Source organism: Coptis chinensis, chromosome 7 (genome assembly GCF_015680905.1).
Source record: "Coptis chinensis isolate HL-2020 chromosome 7, ASM1568090v1, whole genome shotgun sequence".
NCBI lineage: Eukaryota > Viridiplantae > Streptophyta > Magnoliopsida > Ranunculales > Ranunculaceae > Coptis > Coptis chinensis.
The window spans coordinates 26,870,556-26,889,094 of record NC_141462.1 but is presented as its reverse complement, the minus strand read 5'-3'; the positions used below and the strand labels follow the sequence as shown (position 1 = coordinate 26,889,094).

The 18,539-nt window shown below is 35.7% G+C and overlaps 1 protein-coding gene and 2 long non-coding RNA genes across 3 annotated transcripts; all 3 read left to right on the top strand.

Moving 5' to 3' along the window:
* The first annotated feature begins 6,912 nt into the window (after window positions 1-6,912).
* LOC147486868 (uncharacterized) lies at window positions 6,913-10,471 on the top strand. Its single transcript, XR_015202451.1, has 3 exons — window positions 6,913-7,205; window positions 9,151-9,220; window positions 9,698-10,471. It is a non-coding gene; the product is annotated as an uncharacterized LOC147486868 (long non-coding RNA).
* Window positions 10,472-10,626: 155 nt separating this feature from the next.
* Window positions 10,627-12,165, top strand: LOC147486867 (uncharacterized). Its single transcript, XR_015202452.1, has 3 exons — window positions 10,627-10,722; window positions 11,685-11,784; window positions 11,971-12,165. It is a non-coding gene; the product is annotated as an uncharacterized LOC147486867 (long non-coding RNA).
* A 4,293-nt stretch (window positions 12,166-16,458) lies between these two features.
* On the top strand, window positions 16,459-16,981 carry LOC147486866 (cyclin-dependent protein kinase inhibitor SMR4-like). Its single transcript, XM_086574997.1, has one exon. The coding sequence runs from the start codon at window positions 16,602-16,604 to the stop codon at window positions 16,812-16,814; it is 213 nt and encodes a 70-aa protein (XP_086431123.1). The 5' UTR covers window positions 16,459-16,601; the 3' UTR covers window positions 16,815-16,981.
* The last annotated feature ends 1,558 nt before the right edge of the window (window positions 16,982-18,539 follow it).

Genomic DNA, 18,539 nt, shown 5'->3' with positions numbered 1-18,539 from the left:
CTCATTCTGGTCATCTATAGTCTTTGGTTATTTCCCATACATGTGTTATTTATTCAGTGACGGGAAATCCCCCCTACACACACGATCATTGAACCTGGTCTATCTAGTCTTGCTAGGTGAAGGGTTTTTGTTCGTAACAAAAGATATTTTGGAAAAAAATTTAAAGTTTTTTAGAAAGAGAGAGATTGCGAAGGGGAAAGATTTTGAGAAGAAAGGAGACTTTTTGAAAATTTGTACAAGTTTGAGTCTTTTAACGTGAGATTCTCGAGACAAATAGAGAGGTAGAGGCAAAAGATAGAATTAAACATAGAATAATATCACTTTGGGTTACTCTATTTGTTTAATTCTTGTTTAGAGACGTATCATTTTTTTTTAATGTTTTTTAATATTTTTTTTATTAGTTGATTTTCTCAAGCAAAAGATATCTCTGACCATATAGAGGTTTTGAAAATAAGATAAAATTATATGTGAATCCGGTATCATTTTGGTTACTCCAGGGCGTATAATTTTTATTTTTATATCTTCTAGTTTTGAAACTATGCAAAGATGTTTTAAGATAGAGTTTATGACTATTTAGTAACACGCATTTTTCATTTTTTTTTTTTTTCTAAATGGTACTTGTACTTTGTTTCTTGCCTATTAGTAGCACAAACTCTTAATTTGGTTCAATTTAGTACCTCCGTCTATTTTCCATCCCAATCCGTCAAATTTGTCTAACGGGGGCCTCACGTGTTTAACCACGTGACCTGGGTTTCTCTAATTAGCGCAAATAACCCAATTAGTTAGTTACGAACAGACAAACCCATTACTCTCCTCTTTCACCAGTTTCCATCAACCAAACTCATATTCTTACCTTCTAAACATCTAAACACATGAAAACATACTCATACGTACCCACCAACCAACTCATACGTACACACTCATGTGTTGGTTGGTGGGTACGTATGAGTGTGTACATATGAGTTGGTTGATGGGTATGTATGAGTGTGTTTTCATGTGTTTGGATGTTTAGAAGGTAGGAATATGAGTTTGGTTGATGGAAACGGGTGAAAGAGGAGAGTAAATGGGTTTGTCTATTCGTAACTAACTAATTAGGTTATTGGTGCTAATTAGAGAAACCCAGGTCACGTGGTTAAACACGTGAGGTCCCTGTTAGACAAATTTGATGGATTGGGATGGAAAATAGATGGAGGTACTAAATTGAACCAAATTAAGAGTTCGTAGTAGTAATAGGCAAGAAACAAAGTACAGGTACCATTTAGGAAAAAAAATGAAAGTACGTGGTACTAAATAGTCATAAACTCTTTTAAGATACTCATATTCAAAAGCTGTGATTCTAACCGCTAATTTTTGAAAACAAACCATAATAGGTAATCTCAAGAAACTTTCGTGTCGGTTCTAGGGCGAACGTAATCTAGACATACAGAGCTTCAGTTGTGCAAGTTTGGGGATTTACTGCTCAAGACATGGAATAATATCCTGACCCGTGTGAATAGCGCGGTGATATAGGCGACCCTTAATAAACAAAACTTATCTCAAACCGCCCTTAGATTGTGTTGTTCTAGAGGTTGGTCGGTGTAGAATCCATTGCCCATTTTGTTTTTGAAAAATCACATGACTATTAATGTATCGAGAATCTAGCATTAATAGAACAGAGAAAAAACAACTGTTTTGAAAAAGAAATGTAAAATACAGAAAAGAAAAATTGTATACTCACTCCACAGGTTCACACTTACTCAAATGACGAGTAAAAAATGTGTTACAAAGAATATACAAGATATACGTGGACTAATGCTCTGATACTTACAACCACACACTCCAAATGAAGGGTTCGGTTACATTGTTGATGTATTCCCTTTAAAGAAAAAGGTGGAATGGAATGGGGAAGGAATACATCATGGAAACGATAATTTAATCCTCATAGATAGGAAGGACATGAAAGAATTTTTAGCACTCCAGCTTCGTTCACATCACTTGTTGCTTCAAAGGCTATGCTTATTGGTTTAGGGTTTGGAGTAGCTTGTCCTGAGAACACACCTTTTTGGGTTTTGTCTTGGGCTAACAAGTTTAGAGATTATTGCATGGATGTTAGAATTTGGGTTTGTTGTTGCATGACAAATAGCATTATCTCGTTGGGCTTATCTGTTTGGACACTAGTTGATGGAGTAACTAGAACTAGGTCTGTTTGGCTGTTGATAGGTGGATTTTGATAGTTCTGGTTAAAATGGGATGGAACCAATGCTCTATTCTAATTGTTATAGGTACTTTGTCCTTGTCGGAATGTATTCAGTGGTTTATTGAAACCTGGAGGTGGTTGGGTTTGTGGATTATTAGTTCATGCGAAGTTTGGATGTTGTTTCTATGGTGCATTTGGTACATTGAAAGCACATACTTCTTCTAATTAAAGTGATGATAGGTTTGTAATCAAGAGACAGGTGGCATCTATATGATTTAAGCTTAAACTAAAATTGCATGGTGAGGTATTTATGTTCATGATAGGATGAGGAGTTTGGTTTTTTTGTTCGGTTGTGAGGGCATCTATCTTTCTTGTGAGGGTTTCGATTAAAGTTTTGATTTCTAGATCGGATTTCACCTCAAAAATACTGCTAGTCGTAGATGTACTGGGTTGGGCTGTTCTGGAATTGTTTATATCACCCCAATGGGTACTCTTTTCAGCTTGGATTTCATGAAAGGTTAAAGCTTCGATTGCAACTCTATCAAAAAAATTACCATTACTCATGATGTCGAGGGTTAATTTGTGTTCTTGGAGAAAACCTTTGAAGAAACATTGGACAAGAGTGGATTTTTCTAGTTTATGGTGAGGACATGAATTGAATAGGTTAGAAAATCTATCCCATGCTTCGGAAAATGTCTAACTCGGACTCTGTCTGAATAATTGTATCTTATTTCTTATCTCTTCTATTTTCTTCGGCAAAAAATACTTCTTCATGAAGGAGAACACAACATTTTCCTATGTATTAAAAGAATCGGGCTTCTGAGAAAGAAGTCATGCGTGACTCTTACCAGCTAGAGTGAAAGGAAACACTCATAGCTTCACTTGATCGTTGGTGACACCTGGATGGTGGAAAATATTGCATACTTCATGTATCCGGCGTAGATGTTCGTATGGTAACTCGTGTTCAAACCCGTGAAATATGGGTAGAAAATTGAACACGTTTGGTGGAATGCAAAAATCGCTCGTGAGCGGTGTGAGTCGTATACAAGATGGAGGCCCATCTTGCAATGGTGTGTAGAAGTTGGAGAGAGGCTCTTCAGCTTGTACTACTTTATCGGCCATCTTAGTAGGTGGAGCCATGGAGGATGAGAAATTGGAGATTGTCTCGGACGACGTGCTCTCCTATGTGAGTAAGTTTTATTCTCGCTAAACTTTGTAGTGCTTGAACGTAGTATCATGCACTTTTAGCAAGATAGCAAAACTATCCTAACATGTGCAAACTATGCAATGTATGCTCAAGCAATCAAAATTCATTTTTGCAAGTTTGGAGTTTTGAAAATCTTTGTTGGTTTATAATTTACTATGCCCTATTCAAAGGAACAATTGGGCGCGAGACTAGGATGGGTCTACTTCACGGCTCATAAGAGTAAGCAATCACTTCACCAAGTGGTGTGCTACCAAGAATCCACTCATGATGAATCTCGGGCAGAGGATGGTAGTTGGTCTACCGAAATCTGGTAACTGATTACTCTAAATCTTCATGGCTATATTTTTGTCATTTTCTGGTGGAGCATGACTACTTTAGGCTCTAGTTGATTGATTTTAATTTATTTGTTTGGTCTAGTGCTTCAAGAACCAAGTAACGTCCGATTTATCTACATTGGGGAATGACTTCCCAATGGTTGTTATGTGGCTCGGGTTCAGCCTTATGCTTGAATTTAAATTGAAGTGTGGAAATTAAAATTCAAACAATCACGTAAGCATGCTTGAACATACAAGATATCCTCTTATATAGGCTTTAAGGAGGTTTAGAATTTACCTCTCAAGTCGTGCTTACATGTTGTTTGAGGAGAAGACTATGTTAGTTGGCAGGTGATCTGAGAATCAGGCCCAACCATTGGAGCGTTCCTTGTTTTAGGTTACAAAAAAGGTCCACTTAAAAAGCCCACAATCTGGGTTTTTAATAATTAAACAACTTTGCCTTTAAGGGGCCAAAACATAAAAGTATACTAGCACTACTACTAAGACTAATAGATTAACTAGATTACCTAGATTAACTAAAGTCAATCGTAATTAGAGTGTTGATTACCAAGTTGATTCAAAGTGCGTAAGCGTATGATTCACGACTCGCCTCGCACACTTGAACTTCCCAAGACAATGAAAACTCTAACTCTTGGTAAGTTTCACAACTTCAACCAAGTGCTCTACTCATGTTCATCCACATAATCAATCAAAAACTTATTTTTTTCTCTTTTTTTCATTTTTCTTCTTTTTTTCATTTTTTTCTCTATCTATTACAACAAAGTCAACTAATGTATAATACTTTATTACAAAATCCGAATCCTTAGTTACAACCACGCATACTAAAAATGAACAAACTGTGAACAAATGTGATGCAACTGTGTTGAGGTGGCTGGGCGGTTGCGCACACCAGTATTGAAAAATAACTAAATATATCAACGAAAATTTAAAATAAAGAAATGAAAGGGATAGAGTGATGTTTCCCTCCTTAGGTGCTCAACCAAACATCCATGCTCTTTCAATCCACGATGGTGAGGCCATTTGATGTTAGTTGTATAGAGGTAATATCAAAGATTTGAGTGAGGCTCACCATAAATTGTTTAGAACTTGGATGAATGGGAGTGAAGAAGGAGAAAAGGTAGATTTCTTAGCTTTTAGGACTTGTTTTTGTTAACTCTAGTTGTATTGAAGAAACATTAGAAAGAAACAACTTTAATGATTGAAGAAAACTTGAAAAGACTTTGTTGATTGAATGATTGAAAACATAAACTTGAAGGAAATAACTTAATTGAAATGAAGAACAAAAAGTAAAACAACTTGAATGTAAATGACTTGAAAAATAAATCCTACACTACTACTAGATGACACTAGAATAAGCCTAGGTGCTTTCTCTCCTCCTATTTTTTAGTTCTTATACCTCTACTTTTACAAAAGTCTGATTTACCATCTCCTTCTACAACCAAGACACCTCGATCACCATGGTTGCTTTATGCTTTTCCTTTTTGCTTTTTGCTTTTGCTTTTTCATTTCTTCTTTATCAAGCTAGGTTTAGAGCAAGCCTTCTTTCATATCAAGGATATCCATCTTTAGTCTTCTGAGTTAAGGACGTGACTTTCAGTTCTCTGGTTATGAGTCCTTGACCTTTGACCTTTGACCTTTGACTTTTTCAGGACTTTTTCATAGCAACTTCGAGTCTTCATAATAAGCGTAAATAAGGCTCCTTTTGGTGCTCAGATGCAACTTTTATAATAAGTGGTCTGTAATGCTCTGTAACCTGAAAAAGATAATGAAAGTTATGAGTTGTCTTTTCATTATGCGTAAGAAGGGTTGTAATGCAGTAATATAATAATAATAAAATGCACATTTGGGAGTTTATCAATCCCACAGAGAATGCGTGTTGGGGACAATTGAGTGTTATATATATATAATTCTACTTAACCTAATCTGAACCATGTTTGTTTTATAAAGAGGTGGATTACTAATAACTAAAGCTATTTAATTAAATATTCTATGAAAGCAATAAAACTTAAATTTAAACTATCAATGGAGAAATTTCTAAGGCATAATCCACTCTAGATCGTAATAGATTATCTTAGTTTAACTAATTTAAAGTTCTCTTTTTATTACGAGTAGCACGAGGGAACCTTACTTGCTCAAAGATGTGAACGTGTAACTCTTAACAATTATAACAAATAGTAGTGATTGAATTTCAGCAAACAACAATATAAATCCCTAGCAAAAGTTGTGTGATTAAGGCATAACCTTTTACAGATTTATTTAACTTTACAAGCGATGCTTTTATATCAACAAGAGAATAATCTAACTATTATATTAACTAGTCAAGACATGAAATTTAACATGCAAGATATAATTAATGAAAGTAATCCTATTAATATTAGAGAAATCAACCAAGTTTTATAATTAATTCGAAGTCAGAGAACAATAAACTAATTCAACCTAAAAAACCTACGCAAGTCTAGGGCTTCATCTAAGCCCAAACTTATTGTTTAGCTAGACATCATATATAGAACTACAAAATTAGAAGAGAAATAATCCATAAACAAATCCGAAATCCTGTTGTGGCGTCTGTCTTCTTCACACTTCGTCTTCTTCTCCAACTCTCCAAAGCTTTAACCTCTCCAAGATGTGTCATCTTTTAATGTGTGTGGAGGCTCCTTTCTTCTTGGTTTTCCTTGTTATATATAGGGTTTGGTTTTAGACATGCACAAGTTGGAACTGATTTAGGAAGGTTTCCTTTGGTGTTTGATTCCAATTGGAACTGTCTAATTCGAGTTCTAAATTGCGTGTGAATCAGTACTGTGATCTACTGTTTCTGTAGGTATTACGAAGCAGGGGCGCACACCCTTCAAACTAGGCATAATAGAAGGCGAGCGCCCTCTGACTTTGGCTGCAAAACTTCGAACTTTCACAGTAGTTTCAGGAAGTTCTCATCAGGTTATTTTCTAACTTGTATTGAGCATTCTACCTGTAATCAAACCATGAAGATTTTACAATCCTTTTAAAAACTTCGCACTACACCATAATAGGATATTTGTAATACTGACCTTTTTTTATTTGCAACAGTTATTTACCGTTAGTAAGTTGCCAACGCTATATAAGCGTTAGCAATGTTGTAGAGCGTTACTTTATTTTGATGAATTTCAGGAATTAATTGCTAACGCTTAAAAATCGTTTGAGAAGTGTTGCAAATTAAAAACTTTGAAATATAAAACATAATTTTACTTTCTCTCTTCTCTCTCTCTCACCGCCGCTACACTCTCCAGTCTCCTCCTTCTCTCTCTATCTCTGCCCACGCACTCTCACTGTAAGAACCCTAACTCTATTTGCTGGTGGGAAAACTTAAAATATGCTGCGCTTAGTTTTGAGGGAGAAAAACAGAAATGTGAGGGGAAAGACCAAACTGTATGTTCTAGGGCAGAAAAAATCGATTAATATTCTCGCTCTCACTTCGATATATCGTCAGTTTTAGCTCCAGTTTTTCGATCAGGTAATCTTTCTCTTTCTCTCTGCACCTTCAATCATTCGTTCGACGCTGGAGATTTTTCTCAATTTTTGCTATCAGGTTTGGTTCTTCCAAAGATCCTACACGTCTCTCTCCCTCACTCAATTATTGAATTAACAAGTACAACTTGTATATATCTTTTTTTGTTTGATGAATTGCAAAATTTGCGTCTTTTTTGGGAAATTGAGTTTGATGTGTTTATTTGTGATAAATCCCAGGGTTTTCTCTGCAAGAACTGAAAAATTGTGAAGTTTAGTGAGTTCTTGTTTGTGATAAATCTTTGGGTTGTTATGCAAGAACTGAAATTTAAAAATTTTAGTAGGTGCTTATTTGTGATTACTTGTTTGATTGGGGGTGTACAATTGATGTTTGCTTAGTTAAAAAAAAAATATATATATATATATATATAATATATATATATATATATATATATATATATATATATATATATATATATATAATTAAGAGGCTAGCTACTGGATGAAGTTGCACGCCAATTATTTGATTGAAATTTATTGAACTTATTATGTGTATGTTGTTGTGAGCTATTCCATGTTATTGATGTTTGTGAATATGTGATTATCAAATTAATGCTTAAGACTTTATAATCATTTAGTTTGTTGTACGTGATTCACCTGTTTTCATGCAAATGATGTTTATCTTTAACGAGTTAGATTTAAAACTGGTTGTTGATGGATATCACATACAAATTTTCCACGAGCTAGAAATAAAGAAGTTATTGCTAATTATTGGTGAAGCACAGGATTTTGGTCACCTATAATATATTGGCCTTGATAGAACTGTAGGATTGATATAAATTGTAAAGAACCTCATTATCACCATTTAACAAAAGGTTTAGTATTAGTTCCATTCTTTTTGTGTTATACCTACTGCTGTTTGGGTTTCTTTTGTTGTATCCAAGCCTGTGTTCACTTATGACATAACTTGGTGTGTGTTGGAACTTGGAAGTTCCCATGACATGAAAGTGAGGTAACCACGAATAAGTTGTAAATATCTTAGCTGTCACCCTAGTGTCCTTTGCTTTCCAATCTTGCATGCTTTCATATTGGATTACCCGCCTTACTTTTTACATCTGTTTATTCATTGTGGCGTTTCCTTGCAGTTTACATGGTTTTATTCACCTGGTTAATATTATGAGTTATCACCAACAGTACTCCGATGTTTAGGAATGCATTCAAGGTTGATCCTGTCTTTATTATTATTACTTATTTTCCTCGAGTCATGTAGAATCAGCATTGACACGTAATCTGTTTTGTATTTACTACTATACTAACACCTTAAAGTCTATGAACCTATGTGTACATACTTGTATTTGTATCTGCGTGTAATTTTTAGCTGTGATTTTCTTTGAACACTCTTTTACACTGACATATATGGTCTATTGATTGATTATTATTTGGATAGATGGAAAATAATGTGGAATTGATCATTAGAGTTACGAAAACCAGTATACTTTTCTCATTTTTTAATCAGAATCCATGAATTTGTTGTCTTTATCTTCTTGTATTTGGTTTTCCTCTATTCTAACACGATGATTGATTATATTAGAGGTTTTTGCTAGTTACTGCCCTTTGTGTTATCAGCATTAACTGACCTTTTCCATTCGTTCATGCTGTCATACATCCTTCTTGCGTTCTTAGTGCCCTTGATGTTATCTGATATTGACTAACCTTTTCAGTGGTTCATGCACTCTGTATATTGTGGATGATGTGCAGTAGCTATTAACTTATGTTTAGACTTATTTATGAAGTGGTAGTCATATGTTTGTCAAACAGAGTTTAAGAAGCATACATTTAGGCTATCTCTGTCTTGATCATCCGTCATCGAAACATTTTTTGGAACCTTTAATGTTGGTAACATTATGTTCTGTCTTTCAATTCTCAATAGCTCTTTTGCATCTCCCTTGCAGTTTGGGCCTGTAGAAGGAGCATTATTTCCTGACTATGAAAGTGATCTTAGATCAGGGCCAATGGTGCCTGGTATGTTTATTGTACTTTATTTTCGTTTCACGGGGTTTTATTTAGAATAAGCCAATAAAAAAAGAAGTTAGGTGAACAGAATCATAATAACATACCTTGAAGCTAATATTTGTTAGATGATATACCTGCTAATTTTAGGGCGAGGAATTTAAGAGCTTCTGCTAATTTTAGGGCGGGGAATTTAAGAGCTTCTACTAATTTTATACCTGTTAAGTCTTTTCATGTCGGAGAACTTATTTCAGTAACGAGGTTTGTTTTTGTTTATTTATTTTTTTAGTATTTAGGATGAAACTACAAATTAGACTTTAATTATGGAGGAGTTTTGTTTTATTTAGAGAATTTTCTAGGTTGGTTTTGGTATTATAATTTGTGATAGAGGATATGAGGGAACTAAATCATGAATGAGTTGGCGATTAAATGTAGCTGAGCCATTGGGGCTATACACATTGTGAATTTTAATTTGTTGATTTTATGCAGCAATCATGGTGAGAAAGAAGAGGACTGAGGCTACTCGTGGTGAGGAGAGCTAAGAGGGACAATCCTCGAGCGGTGGTGGACGTGGTGGTGCCCAAGCACCGCCTTCGAGTGGTGGTGGACGTCAAGGACCACCAGTGCAACAACATTATCCACCACTCCAGCAAGGAGGTGGTCATGGTGCAGGGCAACAAGGTGGAAGAGGTTGGGGACCTTCTCAACCTCAACAGGGGGGGCGAGGAGGATACAGTGGTGGCCCTCAGGGAGGACCTCAGCAAGGAGGCTGAGGAGGATATGCTGGTGGCCCTCAAGGCGGTGCCCCTTTTCAACCTTAACAAGGGGGCTGAGAAGGATACGCTGGCGGTCCTCAAGGACATGGTGGGTACAGCCCACAAGGTGGAATGGCAGCACCACCTCAATTTGGAGCTCTTCCTACTGGATATCAAGTCAAAGGTCAGCCACCTCCTATGCAAGTTCCACAACCCCTGTATGGTCTCGAGAGCGTTGGAGTTATACTACTTTATGTTGTTTTTTGGCATCATTACTTGATAAGGTTCTTAGAGATAAACCGTCTTTGGTTTAGCATACTATCCTCCATAGTTTAAAAGAAAGTTTTTTTTTTTTTTTTTTTTTGCTTAATGGTGTTAGAAGTCTTATGACATAGAGAGTATGGTTTATACATTTGGAAGACTGTTAGATCAGGTGCTGGGTTTTTATTTTTGGCATTTTTTATGCTGTTTATTGTTTTCTTTATATAATTGGAGTGTTATCTTCTCACCAGCTCCTCCCTTACTCCTTTTGTGCATTTATCATTGGTTCTTTAAGGAACAAATGAAAGAAGCAGCGTGGGAACTCTGCTCAAAACTTATGATTCTCTCTCATGAGGTTTACTAACTATCTTTCACTGGTTTGGTGGTGGTTTTAATTTTCAGGCCTATGACCGCATTTGAATATGATACTCGGGGGATGTTGAAGAAACTATCATGATAGTGGAGATAGACGATGAAACCTATGAGGAGATTGTTCGGGTATGCCACTCTTTACATTATTATGTTAATTTAAGTTTTCAATTGGCGTTGTTGTGAATTTAATGCCTTAGGGAAGGTTTCACTTGAGATAATTTTTAAAATGTTTGCATAAATGTTGTTTGATAAAGAATCTGTAAGAGTGTTAGAATTTTTCTAACTTGGAATCTTGATAGTCTTTACTTTGGAAGTATAGTTGGTTTTTATATCCACAAGTGATATTTAACTCCATAATAGGAAGGGAAATAACAAATATAGCCACATACCTAATCCGTTATGCTAACATTTTCGATTCTGTTTTTGAGAACTGAAAATAAAAATACTAACATAAACATGGCCGAAACAGTAGCAATTCCAAAAGATCATCCTAATAATGTCCATGTCAATACTCGATACAGTAGAGTTTTATGGCTCAAGTTAGAAAGACTTCTCTTGATTGGTGATCGACTACGTCTTCTTCTTTTGTAGATACTTGGAACTATATTATCTCCTCAAGATACCGAAACGTGGGATGGGATTGATTCAAGCCAATGGCTTGCATTTAGATGTGTTACTGGTCTCATAGTTGATGGTTATATGGAACATGAAGTAACTAGTTGAATATATACACAAGCATATATATATAACAAGGAAAGTCACTAGGAGCTTATTGAATGAATGTTACACGTTGTTTGGTATGACTTATGAGAAGTTATGTTTGAAGGTAAAAAGTGGTATGTTCTAAATATACAATGAGTCGATATAGAAATCTACTTGCTTTTGTGTCATTCTCTCCTGATTTGTTTATGAAGTGGCTTGAGAATTAGGGTGTGTTTGATTGCATGAGGGAATTTGCACCATTGAATCCCACATTTTAGTGCAATTCTCAAGAGATAGGAATCATATATAGGTAGGTATGGGAAATGTTGGGCAAGTTCTTTCTTAGCTTGATAGATCATTTTGTTGTCGTTCGGTGTATTGTGTAGGGTATCAATTTTATGAAGAGAAAAACAAGAACGCCAAAAAAATTGCTTCCTAATCGGATGAGTCATGCTCACCTCAAGCTCCTCGTCAAGTTACTACAAGGTTTTCTTTTTAAGCACCAATTTTATGTAATCATTGTTTATGTCGTCGAGATATGGGAGTAGACAACAAATGCTCTATCTTTAGGGGAGGGTGGTGGTGGTCAAGTATTTAATTAATTGCATGAATTTAATTAGTATGATTGTTTTTCTGAATTCATTATTTATTTTGTGAATTTTTTGGAATTAGATGAGCTTTGTGGAGCGGCACTAGGATTTATATTGACTGAAGCCATCGTCACTAATGCTTGTTATTGCATTTTGAAGATTCGGGATTGTTTGGAAAATCGTATAGAAATTTGTAACCCTTAGTAAATCTGAATTTGTAATCTTCAAAACTCTTTTGAAGTTATATATATGGTTCAATGAATATAATACTTTTTTTTAGGCGCTTCTTTGGTGTTTATTTTACTTGTTAAATGGTATGAAAAAGCATTGGTAATTTTATTTGCTTATATATGAAACTAGGAGGTGCAGGTTTAGGACCGAAAAAAATAAATAAAATAATTTTTTTACCATATCAACACATTAGTAACGGTTGTAAACCGCTTGAAGCAAAAAATAAATATTAAAACATCATCAATAATCATTACAAATCAAACTATGCAACGCTTTTTAACCGTTAGTAGTTGTCACTTTGCAACGGTTAATAACCGTTGGAAAATTTGGTTTGCAACGCTTTTTAACTGTTGCAAACATTTTCAACACTTTACCCACGCCATATTTGCAACGCTTAAAAAGCGTTGCGAAAATTATTAGCAACGGTTTTTGCAGTTTGCAAATAGCCTGTTATGGTGTAGGGCTCATCAGCTTGTTTCATCGCATTCATGTTGATTTTTGTAAAACCAATGAAATAAACTAATCAGAGGAACTTATATCAATTAACTAGACAACTTAATACAAATATGAACACAAATGTGTAGCATTTATGTGCTTATCAAGTACGACGTGTGTAATAATGTTAAAGTTTCGATTTGCATAATGCAAGCATATTTCAATTTGAGTGATAAGATTTGGTACTTTTAAGTTGTGCAGTAGACATGTATAGTACTAAGTGTAGAATGTAGTGCCATCAATCAATGATTCAAATACTCAATGGGGCTGATGACATCAAGTACCTGAAAGTAGGGATGGTGATAAGCACCCAAAAATGCAATTTAAACCCCTTAATAGTATTACATTTAGGCCAATTATGTTTATAATAAATAAGAGTTAGTATAGTTTATGTGTTTTTGTGTATTTCAGGTCTTAAAGCTGTTTATGTGCTTAAAGATGTCATTTTGCATGAAAAACGAGTCAAAATGATTGCTAGAAGAGTTCTATGTTTAATGCCCAAGAATCAAGAAGAAAAAGCTTTTTCAAGCCCAGTCAAAGCTGGGACGTCAAAATCAATTCGGGTATAAAAAGAACAGAAAAGTTAACAGAACTTCAAATAAGCGTATCTTTGGAGTCGGGCTTCGTAATTGGGCCTACTTTATGTCAAAACGACCGGCTCGGAATAAGCTTTTCAATTGACCTAGCCTTGCCCCAATCAAAGCTACAAAAGTGGACGAAAAGGGCACTGAAGTAATTTCTAACAATTGTGGCCTCTGTAGACTTAAGCTAATAGACTTTGGGCTCACATTAGAGGCCCAAAGTTCCTCTTATGCACGAAAATGTAACCCTAACCCTCTCCTATATAAAGAGATATAAAGAGGGTTAAAGCTAAACAAAACTTGGCTACTCCCCTCATTAGTTTAGTTGTAATTTAGGTCTATCTCCCCTTTCTTTAGTTTAGTTAAGTAATTAGGGTTTAGTTTGTAGCCACCATTAAAACCTTTCAATAAAAGCCTTTAGTTCTTCAATTCAATTATTCTTTTTACTTTAATGTCATTACTTTATTGTCTTAGTTTAATTAATCCAGTGACACAAAGCTAAAACCTCCATTAAAAGGGGTTAATGAAGCCACATGAGGATGATTTGTTAATAATTTAATTATTATTTTGTATAAGAACTTCAAGTTTTTCGTTGTAAGTGTCTAGAGATAGAGCTCATAACGAAAAACTAGAGTTTAGAGACACTATCAAAGTGATTTGTGGTGGAGCTAAACTCTCATGCTAGTGAAGTCTTGATCCGAGATGACTTGGTGTTCACTAGGGATCAAATAAGCGACTCAATAACTAACTAATAGTCAATCGAATCGCGTGGTGGAATTTCCCCTCTCTAATCCTTTTTATCATCATTATATCTACTATTTTAGCACTTATTTATACTATTTTCATAAATCATGTTACTCTCTCATTAATGCAATAGTTAGTTTAGTCTAGACAAGTTTTAAGTACGTGCAATCAAGAGTGAAGAACACGATTGCTCCTCAATATCAACATATTTAAAGAGTATTATAATAACTTGATATGCATGATTTAGTACTGTAGAAACACTATTTTTACATCTATTAAAACTTAGTTATGAGGTGGCAATCAGTTACATTCGTGTCATGTCATATTCGGGCCACGTGTAAGTAAATCAAACTCAAACCCGATCCAATTACTAATCGTGTTGAATTTTTCAAACCCAAACCCGACCCGCCTATATAACGGGTTACCCAACAGGTGACCCACTAAGCCAATGGGTCAATTTCGGATTGGGGGTTCATAGATAACCCGTATGCAAAATTTGTAGTATTTTACAATTTTCTTTACAATAGATTAAAAAAAACATTTATCAAGTCTTAAAAACCATCTATAATTGAATTACATATCAATGAAAATTGAATAACGATACATAATTGAGTATGAAACTCTAAGACATGTACTTTTGAACTATTTGACTTGTATCTAAACAACCTATAACTTTTAATATAATTCTATTTCACCAATAGAAGAAATAATAGCAATTGTTTTTCAAACTCTACTGCAAGATAATTCCAGAATAAAAAAGAATTTAAACCTCTTGAGGCAAAGAAACGGAAATTAAAGTCCAAAATACGTATGATATGCAACTAAACATATTATACGGGTAGTCGGGTTGATGACATAACCCGTTTGACCCCCACAACTAAACATGTATAGTTATTGGTTAACCTTTTGAATCCTAACCCAACCCGTTTGTATAACGGGTATTGCGGGTCAACCCTTAATTGACCTGAATTCTATTTTGGCCAACTGAAACCCGTTATTGACGTGTCGGGTTAGCAAGTCCTGTCTAAAACTGCCGCCCCTAATTCATTTTTGTTGCAATCTTTATAATGCTTAGTTTGCTTTTTGGCCAAATCAATACACGCCACGTGTACATTCAACAAAACCAAAAAGTGAAACAAAAACGAGTACTATTCTTAATTACCCTTCTTCCTTGTAGAGATTTGGTGTTTATGGGATAACAACCTGATGTTCTGTTTGATAGGGAATAACTGCACTCTTCTTGGGTTAAGAGTTGCCTACGTATCAAGTTTCTTGGGGTAAACTTGAATCAAGCCTCACGTAGTTCATCTCTCTATACTTATAGATGTTTAAGCTGACCTTCCATATTTGCTCCAGGCCGTTATCAGGTCTAGATCCACATTGTGTGCTATCTTGATGATTCGTAATTACTCCTAGATGTTACAAAGTTAATGTCTCATTGATTGGTGCGTTGACTGAGTTCCAGGATTGCGCTAGATTATTTACTTCCATTTATGGTCAGAATCGAGATTTGAGACGACACGAATGCTCAGATTCGCTTTTACGTCTTGGCTCAGTAGTACTTAACCGATAGAGATACGACTTGGTGTGTGGACACGTGTACTGTAGTGCAGAACGGAGGGTACTTACATTCTTCTTTTGCTTTCTTCTTCCACCTCCACCTCAAAACCCAACTATCATCCACCATCACCCATTTTTTCATTCTCTCCAATTATAAAATGAAACCCATTTAATAGATTTACATCATCAACTTTAAAATACCCAAAACCCCAAATAATGGTTCGTCCAATTTGGTTCTTCAAAATTCAATTCTCCATAGCGATTAATGAATGTACAATTTGATTTTCTATCTTTGGTATAGTTAACTAAGTTAGCCTCTAGAAGTCTTGCATGGTGCATGAATTATCCAGAAAACGGGTATTGATTTCTCTTCATGGAATTAAGATGATTTTTTTATTAAATTGTCAATTGGGAGACAGGTGTGTCAAGCTTCGAATTGGCACTTGAAAAAAGATTTGGCTACTGGACTAACTATAGGAGAGCAATGGTAGGGAGGAGAAGAAAAAATTATATTTTTCTTACCGGCAAAAAAAGAAGAGGTGGTGGTGGAGACTGGTGGGAGGCAGTGGAGGTGGAAAGCAGGGGCAAGATGGAGAGTTTATAATTTCGAAACAGTACCAGTTTTCTGATTTTGTTTTTGGTTGTTGGATGTACACGTGTCACATTTTCGTTGTGTACAACTGCGTGACATCTGTCACTTCTTGAATAAGATTCCCCTAGTCCAAACCACATACCCATAGTGGGCCCAATTATAAATTTTGAGAAGAGTGGCTTTTTGAGAAGCATCGAAATATCGAATAAATAAGTGCTTCTAGTTTTCCCGCCAAACTAACACGCCGTCTTATTTGAAAATTATAAAAACGCGGTCGAACATGGACCAAGAAGTCTTCCCACGTAAGTAACTTCTTCTAAAATAACTTTTAAGACACGTGTGTCTACACGCCTTCTTGAGTTGTGCACGGCTCCACCACTAATCCCCATTACCCACTACCACCTTCTCGAACAAGCTACGAATTCTCCCCCCTCATTTTAAAACCCACCCACACTTCACTTCTCTTTCTAAACTTGCAACTCACACTCCTACTTAAATTTCTATTTCAAGATGGGAGATGCGTATGAGTTTATCGAGGAAGGATGTAGAACGCCAAGACATGGTGAATATCAGATTCAAAGTAATTTAGTTTGCCCACCACCACCAAAGAAGAAGAAATTCTTGTATGGGAAAAAGCGTGATCCGCCTAAGAGTGGATATTTTCAGCCGCCTGATCTTGAAGTCGTGTTTTCTATACGGCCGAGACCGGAAGCTTTTGCGTAAAAAGGAGTCAGAATGGACTTCATTTTTCTGTAAATAGTCTACTTTTAGTTTTGTGTCTTTGAATTTTTCGTAGATCTGTTTCATCTTGGTTTAGTTTTTGTCAAATTTACTATTTGTATTATGAAATGCAATTAGAGGAGTTGAATGAATTGGTACAACTTGCCTTCTTTCTCCATGTTAGAAACTTAAAAAAAAAAATGCCCTGACACCACTTCTATGGTGTTTGCATTTAGGAAGCATCTTTGGCGGGGCTGGATTTTGGAGGCCCAACTTAGCTTGGGCTTGAGCTAATATGGGTAAGGTTCTATTCGGCATTGCCCAATTCTTCATGCCAAATCATAGTGGGCAAATTGCAATTTTTGTGGTGTATGTAGTGGTGAACTTTTATTTCGGTAGCATATTTCCTCCAATTGCTCACGTATTTATTGGTATGTTTGCTTGACAATTGGTAATTTTTACTTCAGGATGTTGTACTACTAGTTGATGCCCGTGCCAGACGGCACTCATGACACACTGAACCACCACCAGTAATGGCAAATACAATCTAATTTTACCACTAAAAGATCCAACCACAATTGAACCACCACCAATAATGGAAAAACACTGAAAGTTCGTCCCTCTAGAAAACTGATGTCCGACGGATGTACTCTCACTTGCGAGATTCTAAATCATATATTTTCGATCACGCTTGTCCCACCTACAAATCCTATCATCCAAACCCAAGAATATCGATGCTGAAGGGTCCAACTGAGACCCCTTACTATTGTTAGTTATATCACTCATTGTAATATCAGTCCCGTCTTTCTCAAACTTCCATTCCAAAACTATCCTCCTCATTTCAATGTCAAGCTGATGAAGCCCAGTCGAATGAGAACTAACCTCACCCATAGTCGAATTCATATGCAGCGTATTAATTTCGGTGTTGAAACCGAATGGCCAAAATGTGAACCAAATCTAGAACTCCCATTATTAAACTTCACATAAACACCCTTCCCTTGAATCCCATCACTAAAATTCTTAACAACCTCAACACCAGAACCACCAACCAAAAAACTATTCTCCAAGCACCCAATGCCAAACTCTGTATTCCTCCTCCTTGTGCTGCCTCCTCAAACTCCTTTATCAAATTTTGAGTAGCCTCGCCGACCCACCCCCATCTTCTACACCCTCCCAAATAAAAAATCATCCGCCGCCTCCTCCGTTGCCAACCTTATAAAGTCCTTCCCATAAACCTTAACCTTATTAGCCTCATTAGCTACAACCCCTTGAATATTCTCAAACAAATAGTCCTGAAACTTTGTAACAAAGCTTGGATATCAGGAGGTGTTTTTTTGTTTGAGGGAAATTTTTTATATTTCTAGTGAGTGAAAAAAAAGGAGTGCAAAAAAAAAAACGAAATTGATGTTGGGCTCTAACTCGAACCCACGACTTGGTGTGAGAAAAGCCCGTAAAAACGAAGTGGGATTCTTTCCCGTTAATGTCATATTCCAACAATTAAATTCGAACCCTTATCTTGAGGATCCACAAAAATTTGGAAACACACAAAGTTAAAGAATCAAAACGGAGTTCTAATCAAAGAGCACGGCGAAGACTCAAAATAGTAAATAGTAGAACACCTAATTGAAAAACATTGAAATATATTGACTTTCATATATATTTAGGAATTAACATATAAAATTCTAATTCAATTAAGTCTATTATTCAGCTTTAGTATACATTGACTTT